The sequence below is a fragment of the Schistocerca serialis genome, chromosome 2 (assembly GCF_023864345.2).
Source record: "Schistocerca serialis cubense isolate TAMUIC-IGC-003099 chromosome 2, iqSchSeri2.2, whole genome shotgun sequence".
In the NCBI taxonomy this organism is placed as follows: domain Eukaryota; kingdom Metazoa; phylum Arthropoda; class Insecta; order Orthoptera; family Acrididae; genus Schistocerca; species Schistocerca serialis.
The window spans coordinates 1,151,398,358-1,151,414,929 of record NC_064639.1 but is presented as its reverse complement, the minus strand read 5'-3'; the positions used below and the strand labels follow the sequence as shown (position 1 = coordinate 1,151,414,929).

General features: G+C 37.4%; 1 protein-coding gene across 1 annotated transcript in view; it reads right to left on the bottom strand.

Annotated features, from left to right (window-relative positions):
* The window catches only part of LOC126456678 (UDP-glucosyltransferase 2-like), a 58,435-nt gene extending 42,069 nt beyond the window's left edge, over window positions 1–16,366 (bottom strand). The window contains exons 1-2 of the mRNA XM_050092420.1: window positions 16,289–16,366; window positions 9,698–9,876 (exon numbers count right to left, since the gene is read on the bottom strand). Of these exons, the coding sequence (XP_049948377.1) occupies window positions 9,698–9,876; window positions 16,289–16,328 (219 nt within the window). The 5' untranslated portion in view covers window positions 16,329–16,366. The remainder of the gene's footprint in view (window positions 1–9,697; window positions 9,877–16,288) is intronic.
* Between the last annotated feature and the right edge of the window lie 206 nt (window positions 16,367–16,572).

The window sequence follows — 16,572 nt, the reverse complement described above, 5'->3', positions numbered from 1 at the left end:
GTTATCTTCAAACAACGAGTATTTGCAGAGCGAAATGGAGATTTGTTAATTTTATAAACAACTCCATGTAAGCAAATAATGTTGTTATCATCTTGATGTTGAAGTTCTTTTGTCTGTTTTTGCTCTAACAATAAAGTATGTTTTTGAGTGGGGTCCGCTTTTATCAAAACACAATTTGGTTTTTTGTCCCAGACATGTTTCACTACAGTTACAGCATCATCAGCGTTTTTTTTTTTTTTATTACTACAGGTGTTAAACATAAGGAATGTTCTTTACTGTTTAAATACATATAAATATTAGTTCCCTAATCGTAATTACAGGTTTTGAAGAGCACATAAAATTGAATATTTATACCTTCTTCCCAGATGGTGTGGTTTTCCAGTTGTATTACGTTTTTACAGTGTCTGTTTTTCTTTACAGTTTGTCACCTGCAACTATATACAACTTAATGGAGGCAAAAAATTAACGCAAAATTAAAGTTTTTAAACCGTTATGGCTATGCCTGAGATTAATAATTTATGTGAAAGATTGTGTGTGTGTGTGTGTGTATGTGTGTGTGTGTGCATGTGTGTGTGTATCTATTTACATTCGTTTCACTTACTGTTTCGCTTTTCGTCATCTTCTTCATTGTCGGGTTCTTTGTATTGAGTTATCACTGTCACTGTTTGCCAGCTGTAATAACAAGATGGAGGACAGTGGAACAGTAGAAGGCGTGAAAACGAGATGGCAGATAGTGGAACAGTTGAAAATGTCATTGGCAGTTGTTTTGAATTTCTCACAGGTGTGTGTGTGTGTGTGTGTGTGTGTGTGTGAAAAGAAAGAGGGAGAGGGCGAGAGAGAGAGAGAGAGAGAGAGAGAGAGAGAGAGAGAGAGAGTGAGTGAAGGGGAGGAGAGCGTAGGTTTGAGGATTGATCATTATTATTATCTCTTCACTTTCTCAGACGTTAAGTCTGGTTAAAAATGGAGTGATGCGGACCTTGATCAAGCGTCACTTCCTTTTAACAGTACGGTATATGTTATATTGCATTTAGGAACTTTCGGGTAATTGAACATGTATCAACAATTACGGACTTCTGCAGTTGTATATATATGCCTGGATGCAGCTGTATTGCGCTGATGTACTGGTGGATACTGCGTGGTACGACTCCTGTAGTTGATAGTATAATTGGTATGATGTCAACTTTATCCTGATGCCACATGTCTTTGACTTCCTCAGCCAGTTGGATGTATCTTTCAATTTTTTATCCTGTTTTCTTTTGTATATTTGTTGTATTGGGTATGGATATTTCGATTAGTTGTGTTAATTTCTTCTTTTTATTGGTGAGTATGATGTCAGGTTTGTTATGTGGCGTTGTTTTATCTGTTATAATGGTTCTGTTCCAGTATAATTTGTATTCATCATTTTCTAGTACATTTTGTGGTGCATACTTGTATGTAGGAACGCGTTGTTTTACAAGTTAATGTTGTAGGGTAAGTAGTTGATGTATTATTTTTGCGACATTGTCATGTCTTCTGGGGTATTCTGTATTTGCTAGTATTGTACATCCGCTTGTGATGTGATCTACTGTTTCTATTTGTTGTTTGCAAAGTCTGCATTTATCTATTGTGATATTGGGATCTTTAATAATATGCTTGCTGTAATACCTGTTGTTTATTGTTTGATCCTGAATTGCAATCATGAATCCTTCTGTCTCACTGTATATATTGCCTTTTCTTAGCCATGTGTTGGATGCGTCTTGATCGATGTGTGGCTGTGTTAGATGATACGGGTGCTTGCCATGGAGTGTTTTCTTTTTCCAGTTTACTTTCTTTGTATCTGTTGATGTTATGTGATCTAAAGGGTTGTAGAAGTGGTTATGAAATTGCAGTGGTGTAGCCGAAGTATTTATATGAGTGATTGCTTTGTGTATTTTGCTAGTTTCTGCTCGTTCTAGAAAGAATTTTCTTAAATTGTCTACCTGTCCATAATGTAGGTTTTTTATGTCGGTAAATCCCCTTCCTCCTTCCTTTCTGCTTAATGTGAATCTTTCTGTTGCTGAATGTATGTGATGTATTCTATATTTGTGGCACTGTGATCGTGTAAGTGTAGTGAGTGCTTCTAGGTCTGTGTTACTCCACTTCACTACTCCAAATGAATAGGTCAATATTGGTATAGCATAAGTATTTATAGCTTTTGTCTTGTTTCTTGCTGTCAATTCTGTTTTCAGTATTTTTGTTAGTCTTTGTCTATATTTTTCTTTTAGCTCTTCTTTAATATTTGTATTATCTATTCTTATTTTTTGTCTGTATCCTAGATATTTAGAGGCATCTGTTTCTTCCATCGCTTCTATGCCGTCGCTGTGGTTATCCAATATGTAATCTTCTTGTTTAGTGTGTTTTCCTTTGACTATGCTATTTTTCTTACATTTGTCTGTTCCAAAAGCCATATTTATATCATTGCTGAATACTTCTGTTATCTTTAGTAATTGGTTGAGTTGTTGATTTGTTGCTGCCAGTAGTTTTAGATCATCCATGTATAGCAAATGTGTGATTTTGTGTGGGTATGTTCCAGTAATATTGTATCCATAATTTGTGTTATTGAGCATGTTGGATAGTGGGTTCAGAGCAAGGCAGAACCAGAAAGGACTTAATGAATCTCCTTGGTATATTCCACGCTTAATCTGTATTGGCTGTGATGTGATATTATCTGAATTTGTTTGGATATTAAGTGTGGTTTTCCAATTTTTCATTACTATGTTTAGGAACTGTATCAATTTAGGATCTACTTTATATATTTCCAATATTTGTAGTAACCATGAGTGGGGTACACTATCAAAAGCATTTTGGTAATCAATGTATGCATAGTGTAGCGACTTTTGTTTAGTTTTAGCTTGATATGTCACCTCTGCATCTATTATCAGTTGCTCTTTACATCCTCGTGCTCCTTTGCAACAGCCTTTTTGTTCTTCATTTACAATTTTGTTCTGTGTTGTATGTGTCGTTAATTTCTGTTTAATGACTGAAGTTAATATTTTGTATATTGTTGGTAGGCATGTTATGGGGCGATATTTAGCTGGGTTTGCTGTGTCTGCTTGATCTTTAGGTTTTAGATAAGTTATTCCTTGTGTTAATGTATCCGGGAATGTGTATGGGTCTGCAATGTAACTGTTAAATAATTTAGTTAGATGTGAATGTGTTGAGGTGAATTTGCTATTTTATCTTTTCCAGGGGCTTTCCAATTGTGAGTAGAATTAATTGCTTGGGTGATTTCATGTTGCAAAATTATCACTTCAGGCATTTGTGGTATCACCTTGTATGTGTCTGTTTTTGCTTGTATCCACCGTGCATGCCTGTTATGTTGTACTGGGTTTGACCATATGTTGCTCCAGAAGTGTTCCATGTCTGTTATGTTTGGTGGATTGTCTATTTTAATGTGTGTGTTATCTATTGTCTGGTAAAATTTCTTTTGGTTTGTGTTGAATGTTTGGTTTTGTTGCCTTCTATTTTCACTTTTTTTTTTATCTTCTGAGTCGTTTGGCGAATGCTTGTACTTTCTGCTTCATTTCATCTATTTGCTCTGTCGCTTCTTGTTGTGAGGTTATACCTAACCTTTTTCGTTTTTTTCCGAGATTTCATTTCTTATAACTTGTGTTACCTGTCCGATGTCTTTTCTCAGTTTTTCTATTCTGATCTGTAGCCTGTGTTGCCATGCTGGTTTTGTGGGTTTCTTCTGTGTGTTGGTTGGTTCTGATCTCTGCCTAGTGTGTATATTTAGTGTAGTGAGTGCTCCTACATAAACCAGTAGTTGTAACTCTTCCATAGTTGTATTTACATTTATTTTGTTGTGTATGATTGTGTTGATAGTTGTCACTGTTGTTTCGACTTGTGGGTTATTTGGTGGTCTATGCAAGAATGGTCTAATGTCTGTATTTGTGTCTTTGTATTCTATATATGTCAGCTGAAATTTCTCTTCTATATCTAACACGTGTGTCTCTTCGTGTTCTATTTGTGCTTGTGCTGGTGGCTGTCTTAAGATTTCGTTTTCCTCTGATTGTTTAATTGACGCGTTTTGTTCATTGTTTGTTTTCTCTGGGATGTTTGAGTCCATTACTGTATTTTCTTCTTCTTCTAATTGCACATTATTTTGTTCCAGTATTTGTTGTACTTGTTGTTTGATGTTTTCTAATTCTGACTGGGGTATCCTGTTATTTTTGATTATTACACGGATCTGATCAGCTAGTCGTTGTTCTGTTAAAAATTTTAATTCCGGGTATCTGGTGATAAATGTTGTGTATACTTGTGATCTGTATCCAGTTGTGTTGGTTCCTAGGTTTGTTGCTTGGTAATAACAGAACATGAGGTGTCTATTAACTTCATCTGACCATCTCATCCTCTGTCTTTGTTTTCCTTCTATAGTGGTTGCAGGAAGCATATCCTGCAAAACACCTCTATTTGGATTTAAATCATTTTCCAGTTGGCTAGCAGTGTCGTTACCATTGTGGGCGGGCATAGGGTTCAAGCGTCGTCCCCGACCATGATGGCGCTTGTCCGAGGCTTCTTTAGTTCTGTCCTGAACCAAGTAATCACACTAAAGGGGGGTTAGCCCTATTAGTGGTTTGTTCTTTTCGTTGCCTTTTACGACTGGCAGAACATATTTATTATTATTATTGACTTTTTTTTCTCAGACTTAAGTCTGGTTAAAAATGGAACATGACGCGGACCTCGGTCAAGCGTGACTTCCTTGTTACTGTATGGTAAATGTTATATTGCATTTAGGAACTTTCGGGTAATTGAACATGTATCAATAATTACAGATTTTTGTAGTTGTATATATATGTTTGGATGTAGCTGTATTGCATTGATGTACTGGTGGATATTGTGAGGTATGACTCCTGTAGTTGATAGTATAATTGGGATAATGTCGACTTTATCCTGATGCCACATGTCCTTGACTTCCTCAGCCAGTTGGATGTATTTTTCAATTTTTTCTCCTGTTTTCTTCTGTATATTTGTTGTGTTGGGTATGGATATTTCAATTAGTTGTGTTAATTTCTTCTTTTTATTGGTGAGTATGATGTCAGGCTTGTTATGTGGTGTTGTTTTATCTGTTATAATCGTTCTGTTCCAGTATAATTTGTATTCATCATTCTCCAGTACATTTTGTGGTGTGTACTTGTATGTGGGAACGTGTTGTTTTATTAGTTTATGTTTTATGGCAAGTTGTTGATGTATTATTTTTGCTACATTGTCATGTCTTCTGGGGTATTCTGTATTTGCTAGTATTGTACATCCGCTTGTGATGTGATCTACTGTTTCTATTTGTTGTTTGCAAAGTCTGCGTTTATCTGTTGTGGTATTGGGATCTTTAATAATATGCTTGCTGTAATATCTGGTGTTTATTGTTTGATCCTGTATTGCGATCATGAATCCTTCCGTCTCACTGTATATATTGCCGTTTCTTAGCCATGTGTTGGATGCGTCTTGATCTACGTGTGGCTGTGTTAGATGATACGGGTGCTTGCCATGGAGTGTTTTCTTTTTCCAATTTACTTTCTTTGTATCTGTTGATGTTATGTGATCTAAAGGGTTGTAGAAGTGGTTATGAAATTGCAATGGTGTAGCTGATGTATTTATATGAGTGATTGCTTTGTGTATTTTGCTAGTTTCTGCTCGTTCTAGAAAGATTTTTCTTAAATTGTCTACCTGTCCATAATGTAGGTTTTTTATATCTATAAATCCCCTTCCACCTTCCATTCTGCTTAATGTGAATCTTTCTGTTGCTGAATGTATGTGATGTATTCTATATTTGTGGCATTGTGATCGTGTAAGTGTATTGAGTGCTTCTAGGTCTGTGTCACTCCATTTCACTACTCCAAATGAGTAGGTCAATACTGGTATAGCATAAGTATTTATAGCTTTTGTCTTGTTTCTTGCTGTCAATTCTGTTTTCAGTATTTCTGTTAGTCTTTGTCTATATTTTTCTTTTAGTTCTTCTTTAATATTTGTATGATCTATTCCAATTTTTTGTCTGTATCCTAGGTACTTATAGGCATCTGTTTCTTCCATCGCTTCTATGCCGTCGCTGTGGTTATCCAATATGTAATCTTCTTGTTTAGTGTGTTTGCCCTTGACTATGCTATTTTTCTTACATTTGTCTGTTCCAAAAGCCATATTTATATCATTGATGAATACTTCTGTTATCTTTAGTAATTGGTTGAGTTGTTGATTTGTTGCTGCCAGTAGTTTTAGATCATCCATGTATAGCAAATGTGTGATTTTGTGTGGGTATGTTCCAGTAATATTGTATCCTTAATTTGTATTATTTAGCATGTTGGATAGTGGGTTCAGAGCAAGACAGAACCAGAAAGGACTTAATGAGTCTCCTTGGTATATTCCACGCTTAATCTGTATTGGCTGTGATGTGATGTTATCTGAATTTGTTTGGATATTAAGTGTGGTTTTCCAGTTTTTCATTACTGTGTTTAGAAACTGTATCAATTTAGGATCTACTTTGTATATTTCCAATATCTGTAGTAACCATGAGTGGGGTACACTATCAAAGGCTTTTTGGTAATCAATGTATGCTTAGTGTAGGGACCTTTCTTCAGTTTTACCTTGATATGTCACCTCTGTATTAATTATCAGTTGCTCTTTACATCCTCGTGCTCCTTTGCAGCAGCCTTTTTGTTCTTCATTTATAATTTTGTTCTGTGTTGTATGTGTCATTAATATCTGTATGATGACTGAAGTTAATATTTTGTATATTGTTGGTAGGCATGTTATGGGGCGATATTTAGCTGGGTTTGCTGTGTCTGCTTGATCTTTAGGTTTCAGATAGGTTATTCCATGTGCAAGTGTATCAGGGAATGTGTATGGGTCTGCAATGTAACTGTTAAATAACTTAGTTAGATGTGAATGTGTTGAGGTGAACTTCTTTAGCCAGTAATTTGCTATTTTATCATTTCCAGGGGCCTTACAATTGTGTGTAGAATTAATTGCTCGGGTGACTTCATGTTGCAAAATTATCACTTCAGGCATTTGTGGTATCATCTTGTATGTGTCTGTTTCTGCTTGTATCCACCGTGCATGCCTGTTATGTTGTACCGGGTTTGACCATATGCTGCTTCAGAAGTGTTCCATGTCTGTTATGTTTGGTGGATTGTCTATTTTAATGTGTGTGTTATCCATTGTTTGGTAAAATCTCTTTTGGTTTGTGTTGAATCTTTGGTTTTGTTTCCTTCTATTTTCACTTTTTTTGTATCTTCTAAGTCGTTTGGCCAATGCTTGCAATTTCTGCTTTTTTTCATCTAATTGCTCTATTGCTTCTTGTTGTGAGGTTATACCTAACCTTTTTCGTTTTTTGTCTGATATTTCATTTCTTATAAATTGTGTTAGCTGTCCGATGTCTTTTCTCAGTTTTTCTATTCTGATCTGTAACCTGTGTTGCCATGCTGGTTTTGTGGGTTTCTTCTGTGTGTTGGTTTGTTCTGATCTCTGCCTAGTGTGTATATTTAGTGTAGTGAGTGCTCCTATATAAACCAGTAGTTGTAACTCTTCCATAGCTGTGTTTTCATTTATTTTGTTGTGTATGATTGTGTTGATAGTTTTTATTGTTGTTTCGACTTGTGGGTTATTTGGCGGTCTATGCAAGAATGGTCTAATGTCTGTATTTGCGTCTTTGTATTCTATATATGTCAGCTGAAATTTCTCTTCTATATCTAACACGTGTGTCTCTTCGTGTTCTATTTGAGCTTGTTCTGGTGGCTGTCTTAAGATTTCGTTTTCCTCTGATTGTTTAATTGATGCGTGTTGGTCTTTGTTTGTTTGCTCTGGGATGTTTGAGTCCATTACTGTGTTTTCTTCTTCTTCTGATTGCACATTATTTTGTTCCAGCATTTGTTGTACTTGTTGTTTGATGTTTTCTAATTCTGACTGGGGTATCCTGTTATTTTTGATTATTACACGGATCTGATCAGCTAGTCGTTGTTCTGTTAAAAATTTTAATTCCGGGTATCTGGTAATAAATGTTGTGTATACTTGTGATCTGTATCCAGTTGTGTCGGTTCCTAGGTTTGTTGCTTGGTAATAACAGAACATGAGGTGTCGATTAACTTCATCTGACCATCTCATCCTCTGTCTTTGTTTTCCTTCTATAGTGGTTGCAGGAAGCATATCCTGCAAAACACCTCTATTTGGATTTAAATCATTTTCCAGTTGGCTAGCAGTGTCGTTACCATTGTGGGCGGGCATAGGGTTCAAGCGTCGTCCCCGACCATGACGGCGCTTGTCCGAGGCTTCTTTAGTTCTGTCCAGAACCAAGTAATCACACTAAAAGGGGGGTTAGCCCTATTAGTGGTGTTGTTCTTTTCGTCGCCTTTTACGACTGGCAGAACATACCGGAGGCCTATTCTTTTCCCGGGCCTCCACGGGGTTTATTATTATTATTATTATTATTATTAATATTATTATTATATATTGATTTTTAGTTTTATGTGTGTGTATGTATGTGTTGTGTGTGTGTGTGTGTGTGTGTGTGTTTAGGGGGGGGGGGGGAGTTCTATAAGTTTGTATTATCTAATAATTCTTTGAAGGCAGGGAACAGAGTTCCATTGGAGACAACTGTGTATCTCTCTCTCTCACTCTCTCTCTCTCTCACACACACGCACACACACCTCTGAGAAGTTCAAAACAAACGCCAATTACAACTTCAACTGTTCCACTGTCTGCCATCTTGTTTTAACACCTTCCACTGTTCCACTGTCCGCCATCTTGTTATTACAGCTAGTAAACAGTGACAACTCGATACACAGAAACATGACAATGAAGAAAATGACGGAAAAAGAAACTGTAAGTGAAATATAATGTAAATAGATACGCACACGCACACGCACACACACACACACACACACACACACACACACACACACAAACTTTCACATAAATTATTAATCTCAGGCATAGCCATAAAAGCTTAGAAATAATAGTTTTGCGTAAATTTTTTGCCTACATTAAGTTGTATATAGTTGCAGGTGACAAACTGTAAAGGAAAACATACACTGTAAAAACGTAATACAGCAGAAAAACCGTACCATGTGGTAAGAAGGTACGAATATACTATTTTATGTGCTCTTAAAAAACCTGGAATTACAATTTAGAAACTAACATTTATATGTATTTAAAGAGTAAAGAACATTCCTTATGATTAACAGCTTTAATAATTAAAAACCCACCGATGATGCTATCACACCAGTGAAACATGTGTGGGACAAAGAAAATGTGTTTTGGTAAAGGCGTACCCCACCCAAAAACATATGTTAATGTTATTATCCCATCAGATCAGTCACTATAACAGTTCATGCACAGTCAGCTACGATATGAAAATCTCGCTGTAGAAACATAAATATGTGTACGATGGCTTGCGATCTGTACTTCGAATTCTAGCTTCGAACTACACTCTAATCTCAAAAGAAAACTTCAATGCCTGCTGTCTCTCTCTCTCTCTCTCTCTCTCTCTCACACACACACACACACACACACACAACTCGAATGATCACAGGAACTAACGCTACCCTTTGGGAAAAGAAGTTACTTTCTTAGGTTTAATCGACAGAAATAATTTCGTTTTGCATCTATGAATTCGGATGTCATGCCAGATGTTGATTTTAGGTTGTTTTATATGTTCTTTAGAATGACTGAGAAATATTTTGGGAAATCTCACCTTGAGTGGGTCCGTCGTGAATAAGGTGACTTCATGGCCCCTTTCAAGTAACGCCTTTGTTACAACGTGGAACGCCTTCTGGTGGCTAATGGATGCCGTTGGAGCCACCACCAGTATCTTCGAGGCTGACGTGATGTTTGTCAACACCAGTAGTAGGAGAACTACACGAAACAAGCCGTCTGAAATAACATTTTGTTTACTTTTATCTTTTTCATTCCAGATTTGGGTACATACTATGCAACCAATACTTATTACATATTAATAATAAGTTTATTGCAGCCAAATAGCCATCCAAATTCAATGTACAGTGATAATAATAAGACAAATTAGAAATTTCACGTACCGTGATTTGCATAGTCACTTATTGTTCGTGTCCTTTTGGTACAGAGCTCTTTTTGGTAACGTTTGCAAATTTGGTGACACAGTTTACACTCACACATTTCGTTTGGTTCACGGTATGACGTGTTGTTGCAAATAAAGTGGTGGAAACCATGGACTGCCAATCTGGTGATCACGTGCCTCATTTCCAAGTTTTCCTTTGTCACTGTTCGGTCAATCATCGCACCTGTGCTGTAAAATTCTGGAGGTATGTCTTCCCTTTTTTCCTTCAATGTTTTAAGCAGACTTCCCAAGGCGCTGCTATTGGTTAGCATCGGGATTGTCCGAAGGTCTTCAATGAGGAAGGGTTCCCTCGCCAGCAGGTATACAAGTCTCGATCGTGTTGTTTTGGACATTCCTATTGATTTCTTTATATAGGTCGCCTTCACTCTTTGTAGTGTTGTTAGGTTGTTCGCTGTAAGATGTGGTCCAATAATTTATATGCCGTACTTCAGTATTGGGAAGATTTTGGCTCTGAATAGTGCCATTGCTGTCTCTAGGCTAAGGGATCTGATGTATTGTATTTCATGTATTGCCATTATTGCTTGCATTGCTCTCTCTGTTACATGTTTTGTGAAACATTTTGCAGTTGTTTGTATTGTGATCCCTAGGTACTTGTAGTCCGTTACAGTCTTCAGTTTTCTCTCTCGTATGAAGATCTCAGCTGATGCAGGTGTTCTTCCTCCATTTCCGAGTACCATCATTTCTGTTTTCGCCACATTTATTTCAAAGCCGTGTTCGACACACCAATCTTCCATATCGCTTATCGCTTCTTGTAACTTTGCAATATTGTTTGCACCTTTTACAATATCGTCTGCATATGCATATGAGACTACACCCTCCCTTTGGGGTATTGTTACAATTTCTTCCGCTGCAAGGATAAGTATTAGATATTGCTCACATAAAACAAACAAAGTCCGAGCAGGCGTCTTTGGCGTCACCGGATGTGGTTATGGAGGGGCATGTGGTCAGCACACCGCTCTCTGGGTCGTTGTTAGTTTTCTTGACCGTTGCCACTATTTCTCAATTAAGTAACCCCACAATTGAAATCACACGGGCTAGGTGCACTCCGCTTTGCCTACAGCTCTCGGTAGACAAGAACCCATCGAAGTGCTAACCAAGACCAACAGCACTTAACTTCGGTGATATGACGGGAACAGATGTTACCAATGTTACAAGATCGTATATTTTGCACATTTTATGATAAGGTATTATGTAAGTACCTCATAATAGTTTGTAACGGATTGTAACAACACATAAATGATGCAGGCAGCAAATACAGTTATTTTCCACTACGGAGAAAAACTATAAATAGAAGTACAAATACACTACTTTGGTGTGAAACGAAATTGACACATAATCTTATGGTTATACTACTCATTCAGAAGGTAAACATTAAACAATATTCAGTTATGGTACAACCGCCTGACAACGAGTCCAAAGCAAGGTGCAGAAAGTCTCGGAATACTCATTCAATTACGTCGATTATGAGGAAGTAGTCGGGGTGAATCTTGTGATGGTTATGCCGCGTCGCGATTCGGACTAGCCAAGTACGTATCAGTCTCCAACGTCTCCTGTTTCTCTTTTATTTTCTTATCGCTTCTTAATCCTTGAATGCCCACTTACAGAAAATATCATTTTCCATCATATAGTTTACTAAATGTAAACAAACCTTGGTTATGAAAAACTATTTTCGAAATACCTGTGGTGTCTTATATGAAGAACATCGTCGGTTTCAGAACATGTAGTTCCACTATCAGGTGGATGGAACTTAACTGTGTGACATCGATGCTAATTTAACGGATGAAACAATGAAGATTGCTTTCAAGAAAATACTTATCCTCGTGCATCCAAATGAATAGACCTGCGGACCGCCGCCACTACGTTGTCGCGATGGTGCAATCTCTGCGAATACACTGTTTATCAAGATAAAACAAGTACATTCCAATGTTCAGTTTGAAAGGAATAGTGCCATTTGTGCGAATAATTTTTACCTCACGGGGAAATGCGCCCGCGATTAATTTTTTTTCTAATTCGTCAGTCTTTCGCAGATTTACGGCTGTCATCCATCTTTTGGTAACCTGTGGCACCCTCCGGGTCTATACGTAACCATTACACACATCATCATCCACAATCTGTATTGCATATTCTAGCATTAGTCTATCCTTACTATTTTCTCCTCTTTTAAGCTTCGAAGCACCAAATTAACGATATTGCGATACTTGAGCAGTTACCCACTTCTTCTAGTAAGGGCCTTCCACAGACTTCTTTCCTCACCTATTTTTTCTAGTCTTTCTTCATTTTGTACCTTATCAGTTCACTTAATTTTTAATATGCTGTAATAGCATCTCGTTTCAAAAGCTTCGAGTCTCTCCTTTTGATTTAAGATAGACCATGGTACACATTTATGCAAATTTGTACTCTAGGTAGAAATTTTCACTTCTTACTTGCTCATTTCCAAGTCGATCTTTGATACCGGCGTGGTTCTTCTTTTGAAGAAATCTGTTTTTACTTATAGCAGTTGAATGTCTTCTTTGCTTCAGCTACTTTGCGTAACCTTGCTTCCTAGACAGCAGAAACCATTCACTGCTACCACAACTGTCTCTTCTTTACGTCCGCCGAGTAGGTCCGTATTGATTGCGAAACGCGTCATCGGTATCCCTGCCCTTTACCCTTTTATCACTGTTTTGAAATGTTCTTTAGATTCCTTCATTGTTTCTTTGACGTACAAGTTGAAGAACGTAGATTATTAACTGCAGCCATGTTTACACCTCCTTTAATCTAATTTTACTTTCTTGAGCTATTTTTGTTACTCCGACTGGGATAGATAATGTTGTAAATTATTCATCTGCCTCTGTACTTTAGCCGAGATCTTCTAAGGACTGTGAATATCTTATTCCACCTTGCATTGTTGAAGGCGGTTTCCAGGTCCACAAATGTTGGTAAAGTGTCTTGAATTTTCTTCACTCTGCCTACCATTACTAAGTACACCTTTGCCCTTCCTGAAACTCAATTGCTTGTCGTTCCATATGCCTAGATACTATCTTTCTATTCTTATGCATATCACTCTGGAAAAGACGGGGAATTAGAATTTAAAAGAGCTTCGGAGAACTCGAGATTAAAATAGGGAGAAGCGATAGATAACATTCCATCATTAGTGAAAGTGGTAATAAAACAACTACTCCCATTTATGTGTAGAATTTACGAGACTGACAACATATTTGCAGACTTTCAGAAAAACGTAATCCACGCATTTTTGAAGATAGTAGGAGAAGATAAGTATGAGAATTACCGCGAGGATCAGACCAACAGCTCATGCGCCCAATCTCCTGACAACGTCATCTGTTAGATGATAATCATTCTGGCTCTAGGAAAGATAAAGTCAGTGGAAGCAAGACTGAAGGAAAGTCAAGACACGTTCATAGGTTTTGTCGACTTGAAAAACCTCTCAGCAATGTAAAATGGTGCAGGATGAGTAGAATTATGAGAAAAATAGGAGTAACCTGCAGATAATGACGGGTAATACACAATACGTACAAGAACCAAGAGACAACGAAATTCTCGGAATAAAATAGGGTGTAAGACAGGCGTGCAGTCCTTGGCCCCTACTGTTCAGTCTGTACACGGGAGTAGCAGGGACGGAAATGAAACAAAGGTTCAAGAGTGGGATTAAAATTCAGGGTGACAGAATATATGTGATAAGATTCACTGATAACAACGCTGTCCTCAGGAACGTGAAGAATAATTACATGCTCTGTTTAATGCAGTGAACAGTTTAATGAAAACAGTATTTAGGCTTAGAGTAAATAGAAGAATGATGAAAGTAATGGGTAGTAGTAGCAGAAATGAGATTAGTGACAGGTTTAGCGTCAATATTCGGCACCACGAAGTAGACGAAGAGAAGGAATTCTTCTTTCGTGGAAACAATAAAACGTACGATGCAGCTGCCGAAGAGGAGAAGAGGGAATTCGAGGTGAAAAGAGTCTTAATTTCAAAAAGAAATTTCTGGGAATGTGTGTGCGGAGCGCAGTGAATCATGGTTGTGGGGAAACCGGGAATGAAAAGAATCGAGACCACTGAGATTTGGTGCTATAGTAAGTGTTGAAAATTATATAAATTAATAAATTAAAAAGTTAGGAGGTTTTCAGTAAAATCGGCAGGAAGTTGGATAGGTGGAAAACAGCGACAAGAAGTAGTTCCAGGAAACATGGCATGTGTTGAGACACGCATTGTACTAGACCGAGGTGTAGAAGTGGGATGCATCCTAGAAGTAACTGAGAACGCTGAGTATAAACGCTGCCCTGAGATGTAGAGGTAGGCGCAAGTCGCACCAAACCCCTCACAAGAATGACGTTGAAGAACATAAAAAATTAAAAATACCGTACTTGTCCCCCTAGAGGTTTGCAGCATTCGGAATACGGAGATGAATGCAGAAAAAACCTGTACGATGTGGGATGGTTTATGCTATTATCCAAACACTATTTCAGTAGTAGCGAAGAGTGCTTCAATGCAGATTTTGAACATAAGACAGTACCGAAACGTTAATCTTAGTTTGGGCTCGCCTGCTAACGCATGTCTCAAATTCAAATGGCTCTGAGCACTATGGGACTTAATCTGAGGTCATCTGTCCCCTAGATCTTAGAACTACTTAAACCTAGCTAACCTAAGGACAGCACACACGTCCATGCCCGAGGCAGGATTCGAACCTGCGACCGTAGTGTAGCGCATGTCTCAGTTTAGGCTCCTTAGATACGTAAAGTTACTTTTAATGGTTTAGCGGGCTCCAAATGTGAGTTTTATTTCTCCTTCGCATTGTCACGAGTAGTGAATCCCTTGAATTTCCATTGTTTACTATCTGGTGTTTTGTACTCTCGAAAGAGATGGAAAAGCTGAAAAGCTAATTTAGTTAGACATTGTTTCCATTAAGTAAACTGTAAACTGAAGAATCTGCGAGTGTGTTGTCAGTTAAAATTCAGTATTTCATTTCTTTAAATAGATGATATCGTGCGCTCTTTGGGACAGTTTTCAAGTGAATGTGAGAAATTTAAATTTTATACTTCATTTCTATCGCTAATATTAGGCAGTTAACTGCTATGATGGTGACATGTATTCCTTAGCCCATCAAGGATTTTTCATCGTGTTTCTGGAAAAGCATTAACTCGCAGGCTGTGTCCAAGCCTTAAAGATTTTTATAGTAACTCACCACATTATATACTAATCTTTCATGTAGCCTACATTGTTCCAATGCTCAGTTATTTTTATGAATCATTTAATTTCCAGTCATCTTCTGTTTCAAACACTTAATTTTATACAAACAACACAAAACACTCAAACCATTTAAAGGAAAGTAATCTTAGAGTAATAATGAAGTGCTTGACTGTGAGATTCCAAAATGAAAACAGTAATAAAATAACTATAACAATACAGACCAGGGTCTTGTAATCTTCAGTCCGAAGATAGGTTGATGTAGCTCTTCACGCTAATTTGCCTTACGCAACAATAATTATCTCCGCGTACATTGCAATCTATATAGCACCTCCGTTTACATCATTTTACTACCTTTCATAATGGTAAACGAAATCCGGATATTGTCGATCATGACTTGTCAGTGGGACAGATGGCCACGTTCTTCTAGACTGACATGAGGAAAAATGAGTATCGTAAATTGTGATTTGAACCTTGTAAAACAGAGAATGTTCTATATAATGAAAGGTTTTCTCCATTTCTCTTGTAATTTTAGTGATTTAAGGCACTATAGCACAATGAAGGTGACATAAATGGAGACAGAAGGAAAACATTTCCAAAATGACAGTCTGGAGTAACATGGCATGGAACTTAAATGACAATTTCAAATGCGGAGAATAAGAAGAAGCATTTGAAATGTTGTGCTTATATAGAAAGAAAAAAAAGACAAGTGAAGAAATAAGGTGTAAAATGAAGAGGTGCTAAACAGATTAAGGAAGGAATAAAGTCTGCGGTAAGCCCTTACTTAAGGAAGAGGTATGTTACTGTGATTTCTGGTACGGTATCCGCTAAAAGTAGTAGTAAACGGCGAAAATGGTAGATCAGACACGTACTAGAATATTCTAAACGTATTAAAGAAGCTGTTGCGTGTAGTAGTTACTCAGAAATCGTTAGGAACATGTGTGAAAGATATCAAACCAGACCTAAGCCTTACGGCTTAAAAAAAGCGGGAAAGAGATTGCGACTTACCGTTCATTGTAGCCAGGCTTCGGCCGTAAAATGAGCGCATGGTGTTATTTTATGACAGCCTCAAGCGACAGCTGTAGATCAACAACGTATGACAGCGAAATCGCGAATCGGTGTTATATATAGGAGCAGAGTATCTTACTGAATCATCTTATCTACGATGACGTTGCAACTTTCCTCTTCATCTAGCTGATAGCACTGACTGAGTCATCCTGACAGTACAAATCTCTTCAAACGTCACATGAAGTTTGGTTTCTGCCACAGATATCGAAAACGGATAATTTTCA